This window comes from Wyeomyia smithii, chromosome 1 (assembly GCF_029784165.1).
Source record: "Wyeomyia smithii strain HCP4-BCI-WySm-NY-G18 chromosome 1, ASM2978416v1, whole genome shotgun sequence".
Taxonomy (NCBI): domain Eukaryota; kingdom Metazoa; phylum Arthropoda; class Insecta; order Diptera; family Culicidae; genus Wyeomyia; species Wyeomyia smithii.
The window spans coordinates 123,656,769-123,672,382 of NC_073694.1; the positions used below are offsets into that span (position 1 = coordinate 123,656,769).

Below are 15,614 nucleotides of genomic sequence, written 5' to 3' on the forward strand. Positions count from 1 at the left end.
CGTTTTTTGTTGTTGAATCTACCACTGACAATAATTTTACCATGAAAAACATTGTCAGTGACTTCTAAATGTATGGGAAAAATGCCTGACAAAATGCTGTTGAGATACATAACGACCCCCTTGTTCATGGTAAAAATGGTAAAAACGATGTTTTTTATTGTTCTGAACAATGATATTCAATGTGAAATTGATGTATTTACAATGTGCTAAGAGCTATAACATCGAGCCACAACATAGAAACGTCAAATTCAATGTTTTTGCTTTTTTCTGTTATCTTGTTCGTGTTTACTGTAGATACGAAAATCTCGCCGTTCCTTTTATTATCGAACGGACAGTTAATATATGAATTATAAAGAGTTTTTCACTTAAATTTCATCATTTTATTGGATTATAACCAGATCCACTGTGTCTACCGCGGCAACCTAAGAAACGCAAGGGCTGAGCCCCAACCGAAACAGCAAAACAATGAAATCAACTCTACCGACATTGACGTTTTCGTATCAGGTTTGACGTTTTTGTATCAACGATGTTATACTCTGTCAAATGTACAGCGAGGGATAGGAAAATTCCTCGGAAAAACATAGTTAAATTATGGTATAACCACAGAGAACAGACTAACAGGCGACGAACAAACGGTCTGAAAAAAGTGTGTAAAATTTTGCATGTGTGCCACGAATTATCCTCCGAATAAAACCCCTCGTTATGCTGAATGGCAAAGTAAAGTGTGATGTCGCTGCCGTCGCTAAACAGCCTGTATTTTCATCAGTGTATGTACTTTTCACCAGGGATACCAAATGTGCAGATTTGTCTGCAAAACGCAGATTTTTTGAGTCCGTGTGCAGATATTTATTGATTTGCAGAACTTTGCCTGCACGAGCGAAATTTTTTTCGGATCATGGGTAACTTTTTTCAGATTTCGGGCACATTTTTCCGCTTTTCGAGTAGTTACAGACATTTTTCAAAAACATCTGGCATCTCTGCTTTTCACTCCCGTTGGTATTGACATTAAAATATATTGGCTATGCCGTTCGCTCCACGCCGACGATAGCGTCATCACACCTTAAGCCTGTAGTACACTCTTTGTCTAATGGTCAAATATTTGACCTTCTGACATAATGGTCAAATTTATTTGACATCATGGTTGTTGTTTGCCCGTGTTTGCCCCATGTTAAAATTGGAGAGTGACAAATAATTATCTTTGACCAAATTTTTATCTGTCAAAAAGTGACAAATATTTGGCGCTCGGCCAAAGAGTGTACTACAGGCTTTAGTTTACCACTTAGCATGACGAGGGGTGTAATTCGGAGAGTATATTTTTGCACGCACAATCCGTTTTACACACTTTTTATTGTGAGATTCACTGAAACTTATGCGTCGCGCTATGAATCGCAACTCTGAAACCAAATGCCCTCCTTGGTTGCCGAGTCGGTTTTATATTCTTCGGGACACTGTAAGCAACAGCCAAAATTAAATCTACCTGCTATGGCAACCTTTTCCACACCCACACTGAAGGCGACGTCAGGGGTGTCAGGTTCACAGATTAATCTAATATAGGTGGATTTCATAACGCTCAAAACAGAAACCACAAAGTGAGTATGTGATCCGATAGATTTTCCTCTGGTGATTAGTAATCTTTTTTAGTTTCCACTATCGCCAGCAGTGATTTCTTCAAAAATTTTCCCGATACTTTAACAATGAAGGTTGATGCAAATAAAAACAGCATACATCTGGCAACTCAGCGCGGCCTTTGATTCAAGTGCGGTGTTTGGATTAGACCGCGTTCAGTTTTGGGAAAATCTCTTAATATCGTTTGCTTGTTAGTCTTCTGTGGTATAACTATGTTCTCGGTGGTATAACTATGTACAATTACAGCAACTTTTATGGTTTTTTAATGTTATTTTTTTCGGGTGTGAAACCCGACAAATACGGGTGTAAGTGTAAGAGATCCGACTTAGATCATCACTTATATCAATTACCAAAAGATCTAAAAGTGCGCAAGGAGTTAAAATGGTTTTGCGTAAAACATAAGAACAGCATACCGCTGCTCAATGTCGGAAGTAAATAGTGTAGTGTAAGATTATTTCTACTTTTGAATCCGTTCTGGATTAAGTTTGAAATATACCTGTTGAGGTATATTGCTTGTGCGGAGAGTACAATGCAGTTGGGTCAATGAATGAATCATAATCATTGATGGATGACACCTTGGATTTTAAGTATTTTTAAAGATGCAGATTCTCCGGTACTCCTCAGACGGTGAAACTGACGCCTGCAGGAGGAACTGTGCATAATGGTGATAAAAAGCATTAAAAACATTCAAGTTTTTTTTTCCGAGTGAAGGGCATCACTTACGAAAAATACAACAGGGATCATCGAGGTGGATGAGAAAGAAGAGTAAGAAGCCAGATGTCACCCCTTATACCTCGTTCACACTACACCGCATATCACCTGATATCAGGCGATTCGAGCTATCGAGGCCATATCACCACCCATATTACCTGATATCCCATACAATCGAGCTGTCAACGGATATCACCTCGGCTACATGCTATCGCGGATATCATGTAAGAAAACCAATAATAACCACATTTCAAGCAGTTGGCAACACGACCAACAGACATTTGACCACACGCTCGTGAAAAGTAACACAGCGAATGAATTAGTTTTAATTCAATTTCATAAGTTGCATGGAAACGTCAAAAAATGAATACCGCATTTGGTGATTCTGTGTAATTTTTACACTGATTTTAGATTAATCTAGAATAACTCATTTTTGAATTTACCACTATGACTCAATTTTGAGTAGCAAGCATGAAAAAACGACACCATTATTTGACACGAGTGAAAAGGCGGCACCATGATTCAACATTTGTGCGCCATTATTTAGCCTTTGCGGCCGTGTTATCTATTCTTGTGGCTATTTGAGTGATTCCAAAATATGAGAAAATCGCTGGGAAGGTGGTCACGGACATTTTAAAAAGCTTTAAGGTACACATATAAACTTTTTTCATTATTCATTCTAAAGAACCAAAAGTTTTCAGGTTGTTCGTGTCATCAGGAAAATTGTGGGAGAGTAAAATATCAAGTGATTATGCATCACAAAAAAAGAGCAAAATATACTTAAAAAATAAATATAATTAGACACCGTTCAGATTTTGTTTGTTTTGTTCTGACTGTTACCGGCACAAACCTCCCTCTCTACGCTAACATCGCATTTCAAACTGAGTGGTTTTCAATTCTTAAACTGAGTACTTTTAAATTCTGAAAATGGTTAGTTTTAAATTCAAAAATAAATATTTCTATATCAAAAATTTGATAGTTTTTTCGAGTTTGTGTTTTTTATTTCAATTTGCCGTTGTATAAAAATTTTTCAGAGTTTTGAGTTCGACCGTAGTGAAGTATGTTCGAAATTGTAACCAAAGCCTTAAATACAGAGAAGCCCAAGTTTACTAATCGAAGTAAGCTAGCATGATTATTACTTAAAGCTTATGAAATTTATTATTTTACGTAAAAACAAACCAAAATATTTCGTGAAACGACAATGAATGCAAAAACTGTTAGCGATGAATATTTTTTCGAGCAACTGCAAGGTATCAGTTATAACAATACTCATCGCAAAAAAATGCTTTTTTTCCTTGATTCAAATTGACAGTCGATGACAGCTCATTCTGGTTCATTTTGACACTTACACAGCTTCGTATCCGTTTCTCCCTCCCAGGTGCGAGCCAACTCGCGGACATCACTATCCTAATCCCATTGTTCATGTTGTCTTGTTTTAGCTTTGACTTGTTTTTGTTTTCTTCTCTTTTCAATTACCAAAGCAAATGTCAAATCATATCAGCTCACTCTAATGAGAACGCTCGAGGTGATATCCGATATTATCTGGCGATATCAGGTGATATCCGGCGTAGTCTGAACCAGATTCTATGTGTATATAGAGTCGCGCGAAGAGAAAATGTATCGTTTCGGCAACACAGTTTTTGTGCCGTTTGTTGCCAAGAACAACAGATACAGTTCTGTTTTTCACCATGCATAAGCGAATATCATATTTGGAAATTCTTCACAAGGTACACAGTTTCGAAAGATTACACCGGTGATGTTTTGTTAAATTTATGCTAAAGTTTAAAATGTGTAAGTAAAACTTCGGAAAAACACATATTCTTTATTACGCTCAATTACAACACTTTTCATCCACTCCTAACAATATCACCTTGTTTATTTACATTGCTCGATTGGTACCTTCGTTCGACACTGATTTGGTTCCTCTGGTTTCATCTTTGCGGGACTCTTATTATAAACATAGACTCTGGTCTGAACACACGCTCACTCTGGGCTACTCAGCGACTGAGTTGAAATTTAATCATATTTTTCAGTTGTTCGAAGACGTCAAAAAATGAGTAGAATTAAATTGATCATGGCGGCAAATTTCCTCAAAATTGGGTAACTGGTAATTGCGTGTTGTTTTTGTATTTTTTTTGCAATTAAAAGCAAACAGCAAACCAAGCAAACCGTCTGAAAAAAGAAAGAAATAGAAATGTTTGAAGTTAGTTGTTATCGGTAGGTAATTCATAATTTGAAATAATTGACCAACTAATGCCAATTTTTCTTTTTCACCAGGACTCGTTGGTTGGATATACGGCGAATCAATTCCAAGATCTCCCGTGTCCCGGCGAAGTAAGGTAAATTTCTTGAAATAAGCCTTTTTTAAAATAAAATTCATTAAAAAGGAAAAATATAATAATATCGAGTCAATAATGATAATTTTTCCGAAATTCCCTCATTGAAGCTTAAAGCACTCATTTTTGAGTCGAAAATGAGTAACTTTTACGCATCGCGCATCAGGTATAATATGGGTAATATTTACTCAATTTTTATAACATTCGGTGGTACTCAAAAATGAGTAAAACAACTTCTACTCAATTTTGGGTACATACGGTTTTAGCGAAACTGATTATGTTTTGACTCAGTTTTGGGTTATCCAGAGTGAGCGTGCAAGGCATTAGTCTCTGAGCAGAGTCTATGTTTATAATAAGAGTCCCGCAAAAATGAAACCAAAGGAACCAAATCAGTGTCAAACGAGGGTACCAATCGAGCAATGTAAATAAACAAGGTGATAATGTTAGAACTGAGTGGATGAAAAGTGTTGTAATTGAGAGTAATAAAGAATATGTGTTTTTCCGAAGTTTTACTTACACATTTCAATCCAACATTAACCTGTACACTGGTTCACTCAAATTTAATAAAACATCACCGGTGTAATCTTTCAAAACTGTGTACCTTGTGAAGAATTTCAAAATATGACATTCGCCTATGCAAGGTGAAAAACAGAACTGTATAGTTCTTGGCAACAAACGGCACAAAAACTGTGTTGCCGAAACGATAGATTTTCTCTTCGCGCGACTCTATATACACATAGACTCTGCCACGCTCACTCTGGGCTACTCAGCGGCTGAGTTGAATTTTAATCATTTTGTTCAGTTGTTCGAAGACGTCAAAAAATGAGTAGAATTAAATCGATCATGGCGGCAAATTTACTCAAAATCGGGTAACTGGTGCTTGCGTGTTGTTTTTGTTATTTATTTTTTTTTTTGCAATTAAAAGCAAGCAGCAAACCAAGCAAACCGTCTGAAAAAAGGAGGAAATAGAAGTGTTTGAAATTAGTTGTTATCGATAGGTAATTCATAATTTGAAATAATTGACTGCAACTAATGCCAATTTTTCTTTTTCACCAGGACTCGTTGGTTGGATATACGGCGAATAAATTCAAAGATCTCCCGTGTCCCGGCGAACAAAGGTAAATTTCTTGAAATAAGCCTTTTTAAAATAAAATTTAACTAAAATGCAAAATATAATAATATCGAGTCAATAATGATAATTTTTCCGAAATTCCCTCATTGAAGCTTAAAGTATTCATTTTTGAGTCGAAAATGAGTAACTTTTACGCATCGCGCATCAGGTATAATATGGGTAATATTTACTCAATTTTTATAACATTTGGTGGTACTCAAAAAGGAGTAAAACAACTTCTACTCAATTTTGAGTACATACGGTTTTAGCGAAACTGATTAGGTTTTGACTCAGTTTTGGGTTATCCAGAGTGAGCGTGTGTCTCTGAGTATATCTCTATAGTATGAGCATTTTTTTTTTCAGTGTAGTTAGCATTGGCCAAATATTGCGGAAGTATCGATACTCGAGTATCGATAATTTTTCCTGGCGGTGTCGATGCCAGGCTGATAATTCGGGTTATTCGCGTTGAAAGAGATTTTGAAGGCTGTTCGCACCTATGTGAACTCTCATATGCAATTGTCAAAATGTGCGTGATGACAAAAGCAAAAATATTTCCTTCCTTCTTTTTCGCATGCAAAAACCAAACAAATATCAGCAACACCGTCAACGCGAATGAGGGCGAAGCATCGATACCAGCTGTATCGATACCCTGCCTGCTACTTGAAACCTAAGACAAGACGTGACAGCTGGCTTCTTATTTTTCTTTTCGTAACGGCCGTCATCCCCATCGAAATTTTTTGGAACGTTCCATACCGTTGATGCCAGAATGATTATTTTTAACAACTACTGCAGGTCAATGAAAATAAAACAAATTAAAATTGCAATATATAGGCGAATAATACTCAATTCTTATTTTTTATTTTATGTTCAATAAATCATACTTCTATTGTCAAATTTTTTCTTCCTAAGTTTCTTGGTACCCAATTTTTTTCTTTCTAAGTTTCTTGGACTTCAACCGAAATAGTAATAAACGATTAATCAATGCATTTTTAAAGTTATAACAGTGAAATACATTACTCGGTAATATCATGAACCTTGCATACTTTTGCATCATTATTTATGAACAATTATAATAGCTAAATTATGACTCTCCAGCATCACTGCTTTACAGTTAAAAGTAACCTCGTTGTATTTTCTACGTGACGATTGCGTTATCGAATTCAGCCAATCAGCAGCCGGTTCAAATTGGTTGAATGTAACGGTGACCAGCTGTCACGTCTTGTCTTAGCTTGAAACAGGTCTATGAAAAGCTACCATTTTTTCTTGATCTTTAATACAAAATATCAGAGATGCCAGGTGGTTTTGGAAAATGTAAGCAACTATTCGAAAAACCGACAAAATCTGCTTAAAGTCTGAAAAAAATTTGAAAAAATTGCGTTCGCGCAGGCAAAAATCTGAAAAAATTTTTACAGATGTTGAGAAAGTCTGCGCGAATATAAAGAAACTCTGAAAAAATCTGCAGTGACTCTGGAAAAAAAATATCAGCGAATCAATGAAAATCTGCACACCGACTCTAAAAATCTGCGTTTTGAAGACAAATCTGCATATTTTGTATCCCTGCGGTCAATAGTCCTAATGGGACCAGAATGGAACAGTGGTGACAGAATTATATGTCACACACAATTCCATGCAATAGCATACGCGCGTCTACGGCCTTATTTGAATAAAGGGCAGCACGATAATCCTGGTTTCTTATTCTTTATTGCCTGCCTTTTTGCAAAAACTCGGCGCTTACGATTTTGCTCTGCACAGACAGTATTATCAAACGCGGGAGCATTTTCCTGCAAGAGGCATGAAAAATCACCGGGAATCTTCAGCGGTGGTCTATTTTTGGAACAATTTTATACTAGATTTACACCAGCGAAACCTGAATAGAACTAGCAAATATAGACCAATTCCGCGTTTCCCGCACCGGTGCTGTAAATTTTGTTGTTTCAAACCACTGACATATGTCACCTTGTTAAAGATTCAATACCCAATGCTATCAATTAACGGTGAGACTTGTTTTGATATTAAGCACTTAATATACAACCAAAGGTAACTCGATGTTTTGTACAAAAGTTGTACGTGCACTAAATGATTATTTTGGCAACGCACTCACCATCCAAACTTGGTTTTATGGATTTGACAGTCTAAGCCAAACATCAGTGACTTATTCATATTTGTAGTAGCATTGGGCGATACGACGGAGAGTATCGATACTTCAGTATCGATACCCGAAGAACCAAAAGTACCAAAAGGTTTCAGTTAAAGTCGACAGCGGCTTCGCAGCAAGATCTGCGTCAAATAAAATCAGGCTTGATCAGGTGGATAAATTTACTGTTCCGTAACATATATTGTCAGATTTTAAAGAAGTCAAAAAGTTATCAGCGTCGCGGGAGGCGTATCGAAACTTCTTGTGAATAGTGTTCGACATCGCATCGGGGAGAATCCGGTCAAAAGTCAAATAGGACCGGAAATTTCGAGTCTCGATTTTATTTCGAACCGGACCGGAACGGAGCTACCCTGTTTGTACTTCCCGATTTTTGGTATGATTTTAACCACAAGCAGCAAAAAGCAGCAAAAAAATTTTTTTCATTCTGTGTTGGACCTTTTGACTACTTAATTTTGTTGGGGAAAGACGCCACCTTGAAGTGCTATTTGTTAAAGATTTCTCAGATTTTTTCTATATCAAAAACAAACAGTAGCTAAATTATTTTTTTTTTTAAATTGTTTATTCAGAGTGTCAGTTGAATTTATTTTACGGACCATGACAAAATTTCTTATACATTACATTGACCCCAGCTCGAAAATTTTAAAGTCCCAGGATCGAAGTTTTTCGAAAAAAAAATTGTTTTGAAATAACAGATCTCAACGTTTCATGCATTTTGAAAAATGCATCTAGACAGTTTCATGTGCATTTTTTTCATTGGTCACTCTGAGGCTCTTCTTCCCAAAGTCCGCTTGAAGTTTTGCCTGAGGACATTTTTCTAGAAGACAAAAACTCTATGCCCCAACTCTTGAATTTATCCCACGCATTTCATTGGCATCCTGATACAGAAGCACTGCAAGCTCGAGAGAAAGATGCAGAAGGAAGCAAAAAAGCGCGAGAAGGCAAAGATTGTCAACGATTTGGAGATAAAGAGGGCGAAAATTGTGCAGCAGATCACCATGAAGGTACTTGCTAAAGTCGACAAACAGCTAAACACGATGAAGGAGGAATGTTTTTCATAGTTTTGTAACACTATTTTTGCAAGGCACAAATAAGCATGTGAAAATTGATTTTTTTCTCATATGTTTTAAAAATAAAACACCGGGAAATTTCACTAAATATCATCGGGAAAACCGGGAAATTGAAAATTGATATTGAGTGGTTCGCGGATTCAGTGATTCGTGAAAATACAGCGAAACTATTTGCTGAACAGAAAACAGTAAATGAATGGTTGCTGGAATCCAGCAAAAGAATTGATATGTCAAAAAATTTACGTCAAGCTGTCATTATTAAAACGCGCCAAATCGCTGTGCAGCTGGTACGGGATCATCGCTAAGCTCCTGATAGCGAATATGGGACCATAGCTAAGTCCTTGTTGGGCTAGATGAACTTAAAAGTTGAACTGATAATCATACATCTCTAGTTCAACAGTAATTTGCCTATGATCCGATGGGCGGATGGAATCTGGTGCCTGACGGAAACATGGTTCCCTTGAATTAACTGGTTAACCAGCAAATTGATTTATGCTTTGCTGAATGAACAGCAAATTGTCATAGCTGACAACCAGCAAGTTGTATTTTATTTTACCGAACATGCAGCAAGCGACCTGTCACTTTTATGCAATTGAACATTACTGAATAATTAGCAAATTTCATTTTGCTGAACAGATTGCTGGAAGCACAGCACACCAAAAATCAGCAAAATTTTGGTGGTTTCCAGCAATGAAAATTTGATGTGCCGACTTTTTGTTTTTAAGTTTAGTAAAGCGGGCAATGTATGTAGTTTCGCGGGAATGCGAAGATGAATGGGAATAGAAGGTGTGACTAGAATTAGAAAAAAATTTCCCTCGTCCAGACGGGACGAGGGATGTATAATGACACATAGTGTGCGTAAAGAGACCACTCTCTCAGTTGACAGAAATAAACTTCCACAGGGCAGTGTGTGCAGTTTCATCGCGGTGTGCTGAGATGCGGGAACACAATAGTAGAGGGTGATTCGACATTGCATTGGTCTTAGCAAGAGTTACCCTTACCCAGTAGTTTGATTGGCCAAAACACCTTGCCGGAGACAACGGAGATTGCGGGTTCGTGTCCCGTCTGGACGAGGGAAAATTTTTTCTAATTCTAGTCACACCTTCTATTCCCGTTCATCTTCGCATTCCCGCGAAACTACATACATTGCCCGCTTTACTAAACTTAAAATGAAAGTCAATATCACAAAAAATGAAATTAGTTCGTAAAGCGACTTTTTGTTGTTTTTCTGGTATCTATCCGCATTCTCTAGAGCAGCATGAATCAAATGGCTTCACAAACAAATACATACAGGTAATGCAGAAATTCTGAGCTTTGGCAAACAAATGAATAAAACAACTTATATCTTCAAGATTTGTATTCACTGGCCCAATGGGCTGTGAAGCTCCCGTCTTATTTGTATAAATTATTGACATACTTCCATATTTATTGATGAGGAAGTTGATGACATAAAAAAGTTAGATATGTCAGCGAAAATAAGATAGTGAAGTCTACCGCTGATTTTTTCTAACTAAGAAATATTGCAATTTTTTTTTTCACTTGTACTCTAACTTGTGTCGACGGAAAGCATGAGTTAGTTTCCGCTTGCAAATATTCGATCTGAACAGTATAACCAGAAAACTTATATGTGTTTTTAAAATACATTCAAATTTCGCTCGTTGGACTATGTTTAGTTGGGCTACGTTTTAGTTGGGCTCCCGCTCGTTGGGTTATAGCCCAACTAAATCGAAGCCAAACATCATTTCTGATAACGTTGAATTTCGTTTGAGGGGTTTGTGGATGCATTTTAACGCAGAAAGTAGAATTAATTGAAATAAAAACAAATTAAGCTGAGTATAAATGTAAACAAACAATATTTTAATCAATTGTCAGAGAAACAATATAAGTTTTGTGCCTTAATAATGCAACGTAGAGCTATGCCTATTTTTTGAAAGTATTTGAGAACACGTTATTATTGAGCACTCCTTTTTGGCTTTAAATGTGTGGCTTAAGTAAAACAAATTTCGAATTTGGCCCTATGCTGCGTTTGGCTCAGATTTTGACAGTTCGTTTGGCTCACAACATTCTCTCTATCTATTTCTCCATCTAAAGCCTGTAGTACACTCTTTGTCTAATGGTCAAATTTTTGACGTTCTGACATAATGGTCAAATTTATTTGACATCATGGTTGTTGTTTGCCCGTGTTTGCCTCATGTTAAAATTGAAGAGTGATAAATAATTATCTTCGACCAAATTTTTATCTGTCAAAAAGTGCCAAATATTTGACGCTTGGTCAAAGAGTGTAATACAGGCTTAAGTTTTGCTAGTGCAAATAGACTTGTGCGATACTTATACTGACAGTGGCAGCTTTTCAGTGGTTCCAGCTCGTATCAACTAGCTGGCATCTCCATCCGATTTGCTTTGCTTTATCGCAGCCAACATCGCAGCGGTTCTACGATGTGTGGGCTCCACTGACGCTGACAGACAGCATAACATAGCGTATCAAAAGTGGCGGTGATCTCGTGTACACATTGAGATGTTAGCCCTTGTAACATGTCAGCTAGCTGGTCCGTATGCATAAAAGAATATCGATACAAATAACGCGGTTTTCAGTATCGATGCGGTCGAGTATCGGACGCTTGTGTATCGATCCAAAAAATCGAAATATCGTCTCAAAAGTATCGATATTTCCGATACCGATACAATATCGCCCATTGCTAATTTGTAGAATAGGATGGATTGGTATGATCACATAGTTCATGCTGCAAGTAGCGCTTCGGATGATGGTGAAAAATGGTTGCTATTTCGGTTGACTGAAGGTGAGTGTTATTTTATGCAGTTTATGGTTATAACGATTCAGATAATTCTAACATGTATATTGATAGTGAAAAGACAAATGCCGAAACGGAGCGGCTCACGTCCTGGGAGACGACCCAACGTCAATCGCAATTTCCGTTTCGGTCATGAGAAACTATTGCAGGACTACTTTAGCGAGACACCTACGTACGACGACAATCATTTTTTACGGCGTTTTCGCATACCGAGAGCGATGTTCCTCGATATCATGCAGGAACTAGAGTCGAGTGATGACTATTTCCAACTTCGGTGCGATGCAACTGGAAAAGTCGGTCTTAGCTCGTTGCAAAAATGTACAGCAGCTTTACGGATGTTGGCGTACGGTGCCTCCGCTAGTTCTCTCGATGAAAATTTAAGAATTGGAGAGTCGACCAGCCTGCTTACCCTGAGGAATTTTTGCAAAGCAGTCCTCAATATTTACGGCCCGGAGTATTTGCGTGCCCCTGCACCTGAAGAAGTAAACAAACTTATGCATCAAAATGCAGTACGTGGCTTCCCTGGTATGGTGGGATCCGTAGATTGTATGCATTGGGTTTGGAAAAATTGCCCTGTGACTTTCAAAGGGCAATACCAGGGAAAGGAAGGAAAGTCAACGATAGTACTTGAAGCCGTTGCGTCGCGGGATTTATATATTTGGCATGCATTTTTTGGTTGCCCATGAAGTTGCAACGATATTAACATATTGGACCGCTCTCCGCTTCTGAATGATGTGTTGCAGGTACGGTAGATTTGTTTATTTGGCACCCCTTTCAGTACAATTTTTAAATAAAAATCTAAGCATCGTTCATAACAATATTATCTATTAAAAACATGGAAAAATGCTGTTTATAACTTAATTCTTAGCTACCGTTAAACGGGAAGAAGTTATTAACTAGGGACGAAGTTAATTGTTTCTATTTTGGTCATAGAGACACCAGACTGTCATCTGTGTGATGGATACAAATATGATTATGATCAAGTTTGTTCCTAGTTTACGATGTTTTATAATCTTTGTTTTTTCTTGTATTTGCACTTTGTACCTTAGTAAACTTTGAAAGTGCGGGTATGGAAAAAGTGCGATTAGCTTTCTAAATTCTAGCGACTGAACCTTGACGTGGTCATGCAAAGTGGGTTTAAGTGGGTATATACATAAATGTTCTGCATTTTCAAATGGAAGAGCGGGTAAAATCTCTTCAGGCGATTTTTGCGTTGCTTAGAAAGTGTCATTTCAGTCAATAGTAAAGCGTGGTAAAGCCATTATATTGTTGTGTGATATTGTTTGAAATAGTGTCTCAATTTATCTTGATCCAATAATCGAAAATAAATAATTGTATTTTCTTTTCATTTTCACCTCTAGAGTAATATGCTTGGTGGAACATGGGGTGTCCAGGATAAAACATTCAACCAGGGATATCTTCTTGCAGATGGTATATACCCAGACTGGCCAATATTTCTAAAAACAATCAGTAATCCCCAGACTGCCAGGGAGGAACATTTCGCCAAATGCCAGGAATCGGCTCGTAAAGATGTCGAGAGATGTTTTGGTATCCTTCAAAGTTGCTGGCATATCTTAGTACATTCTTGTAAAATCTGGGATGAAGAAACAATCCGCAATATTATGTTGACGTGCATTATATTGCATAATATGCGAATCAAATACAAAACTTATGCGATCGACGATGCAGAATTTACGAGCAACCTGAGCGGAGGTGAACCTGATGCTGAATTTATTCGTGTTACCGGTCCATCTCGATTATTTTATCAAATACGCCAAGAAAGATCTGATTTACGCAACTCGAATAAATATTACGAGTTAAGAAACATTATTATGGAACATTTGTGGGCTATTAAAGGGGAATCAATGTAATTTGATTTGATTCGTTCCTCATTCTAGATGAAAGTTTTAAGTTGCATACACTCGAGAGCGTATTTATTCAAATAAAAACATGAGTCACACCACTGCAGCTTGAAACAAAACATTTTAAATTATTTCATTTGAAGATTTGTATTTTAAACCGGAACATCAGTATCTTTTTCGGGTTCCGGCTCTCCAATACAACCTGACTCGAAATCGACACAATTCGACGAGGAGGCTCTATCATCGAGAAAATCTTCAGTCCTATTCGAATTAAATTTGACCACCAGCTCTGCCTTCAGTTGAAGTAGAAGGCTTTTTGACATTTCGTCCAGTCCTTCGATTGGAGTAGTGATTATTTTTATGTCTGAAGCACGTCGAATCTCATTTGATTGCCGTTCAAGTATTTCATTCTTTCTTTTTATTTCCTGTAATACTTTGTCCCACGAAGCCTCAGACGTTGTGTCTTTGTTTTGCTGTAGCATTTTTGCTTTTTTCTGTCCAACCGGTCGTGCTGTACGGATAGTATTCGATGTTGAGGGTTGGGTATCATCATCACTAGGTAAAGCAACAGGTGCATCTTCTTCTGCAATTAAAAACTTCGATTTTCAAATAATCATCAATCATATTGTAAACTAACCGATCGCGGAGATATTCGCCTTCCGTTTCCGCTTTATCAAATTCTTCGAATCTTGCAGCTCTTTGAATTTAGGCTCGTCCTTAAGGATATCATAGCATGCCTGTATTTTGAATGTTTTCAGTCCAGTGTCTTCCAGGAACATTTTTCTGGCCTCTTGATACTGATCGTCCTTGGTAGTCCCACTACAATTGAGGCGGTTGACGAAGGCTGAACAGCCAACGTATTTGGCTACCTGATGGCTGATGGTTACAAACCGTTAACGTATACCATCCGTCGGTCGATTTGCAAAGGACGATAGTTGAATCTGAGCGTGGTCCTTTACGGCCTTCCAGAATTCTCCCTTCTGCTGGTCGGTTCCTTTGATAGGGTCTTTAGTTACTTTCACCCAAGAACGACAGGGCTGTTCGTTTTCTTCTTCGGACCAGTTTTTCCCTCGTTTGTTGTCCGATTGCGACTGGCACTGAGACTGAGACATGCTGCAGGAGAAATTTTTTCGATTTACATTTGTGCAACAGATATTCTCAACTTACCTTAAAAAAACAAAAGCCACAAACAGGATGCATCAAGTAGCAAAATAAGTTTCATAAAGTGTTTCGAATTAATTGTGATTAATCTATGCATTGTTCATTTGTTTAACACCCGCACAACGCTAATGTGAAACTACCTAAAAATGAGTTGTTTCAGTAAAATTTTGCATCTAACCCACTAATTGGTATTATTGGGTAGCGTGCAAATTGTTTTTGGAACGATCTATTTCTTGTTACAAAAAGGGACAAAAATAGATCGAAACGTATACCAGTTTTAAAATTTTCCAGTTTAGATCTGGTATAAAATAAAATTTACACCACCGGTGCAGCAGTGAATTTGGGTTTGTTCCAAAAAAATAGAACAAAACAGCGATTTGAACCACCGCTGAAGATGCCCTTAGAAATGAGCGGGTATATTCAATTCTGTTGATGTCTTTCACAAAAAGAGCACAAATCAGATTTCTGCACTGTTTGTAGAAGACTTTAACGCGATGGGTCATATCCGCGCACTTCTACAAGGCTTTTCCGTTAGACAATTTGTAGCAATCAACAATATTTTCTGATTTTATAGTTTTCCTTCAGTATCGAAAAAATATCGGGGCGAAAGTATCGAAGTCGCTTGCATCGATAAAAAAGGGCGATATTTGGGGCCTAAGGTATCGATGCCGTAAGTATCGATACGATATCGGCCAATGCTAGTGTAGTTCAGCACTTCGGGTCAGCGATGCTAGATTGTGTAGACAAAATGAAGACATTGGAAAATGTGTGATTA

At 37.5% G+C, this 15,614-nt stretch overlaps 2 protein-coding genes across 2 annotated transcripts; one reads left to right on the top strand and one right to left on the bottom strand.

Moving 5' to 3' along the window:
* Window positions 1-11,715: 11,715 nt before the first annotated feature.
* Window positions 11,716-13,773, top strand: LOC129718718 (uncharacterized). Its single transcript, XM_055669762.1, has 3 exons — window positions 11,716-11,804; window positions 11,871-12,559; window positions 13,178-13,773. Exons 1-2 carry the CDS (start codon window positions 11,720-11,722, stop codon window positions 12,500-12,502), a joined length of 717 nt encoding a protein of 238 aa, XP_055525737.1. The 5' UTR covers window positions 11,716-11,719; the 3' UTR covers window positions 12,503-12,559; window positions 13,178-13,773.
* A 14-nt stretch (window positions 13,774-13,787) lies between these two features.
* Window positions 13,788-15,428, bottom strand: LOC129718719 (uncharacterized). The gene is made up of 4 exons (XM_055669764.1): window positions 15,112-15,428; window positions 14,846-14,979; window positions 14,316-14,791; window positions 13,788-14,261 (listed from the first exon to the last, which is right to left on the bottom strand). Exons 3-4 carry the CDS (start codon window positions 14,455-14,457, stop codon window positions 13,831-13,833), a joined length of 573 nt encoding a protein of 190 aa, XP_055525739.1. The 5' UTR covers window positions 14,458-14,791; window positions 14,846-14,979; window positions 15,112-15,428; the 3' UTR covers window positions 13,788-13,830.
* Window positions 15,429-15,614: the final 186 nt, after the last annotated feature.

Bases quoted from the DNA above. Each gene is read 5' to 3' on its own strand.
- LOC129718718 (XM_055669762.1), top strand. From the start codon at position 11,720: ATGGATTGGTATGATCACATAGTTCATGCTGCAAGTAGCGCTTCGGAT. The intron at 11,805-11,870 runs GTGAGTGTTATT...GTATATTGATAG, and splicing joins GCTATTTCGGTTGACTGAAG to TGAAAAGACAAATGCCGAAA.
- LOC129718719 (XM_055669764.1), bottom strand. From the start codon at position 14,457: ATGTTCCTGGAAGACACTGGACTGAAAACATTCAAAATACAGGCATGC. The intron at 14,262-14,315 runs GTTAGTTTACAA...TTTTAATTGCAG, and splicing joins GGCGAATATCTCCGCGATCG to AAGAAGATGCACCTGTTGCT.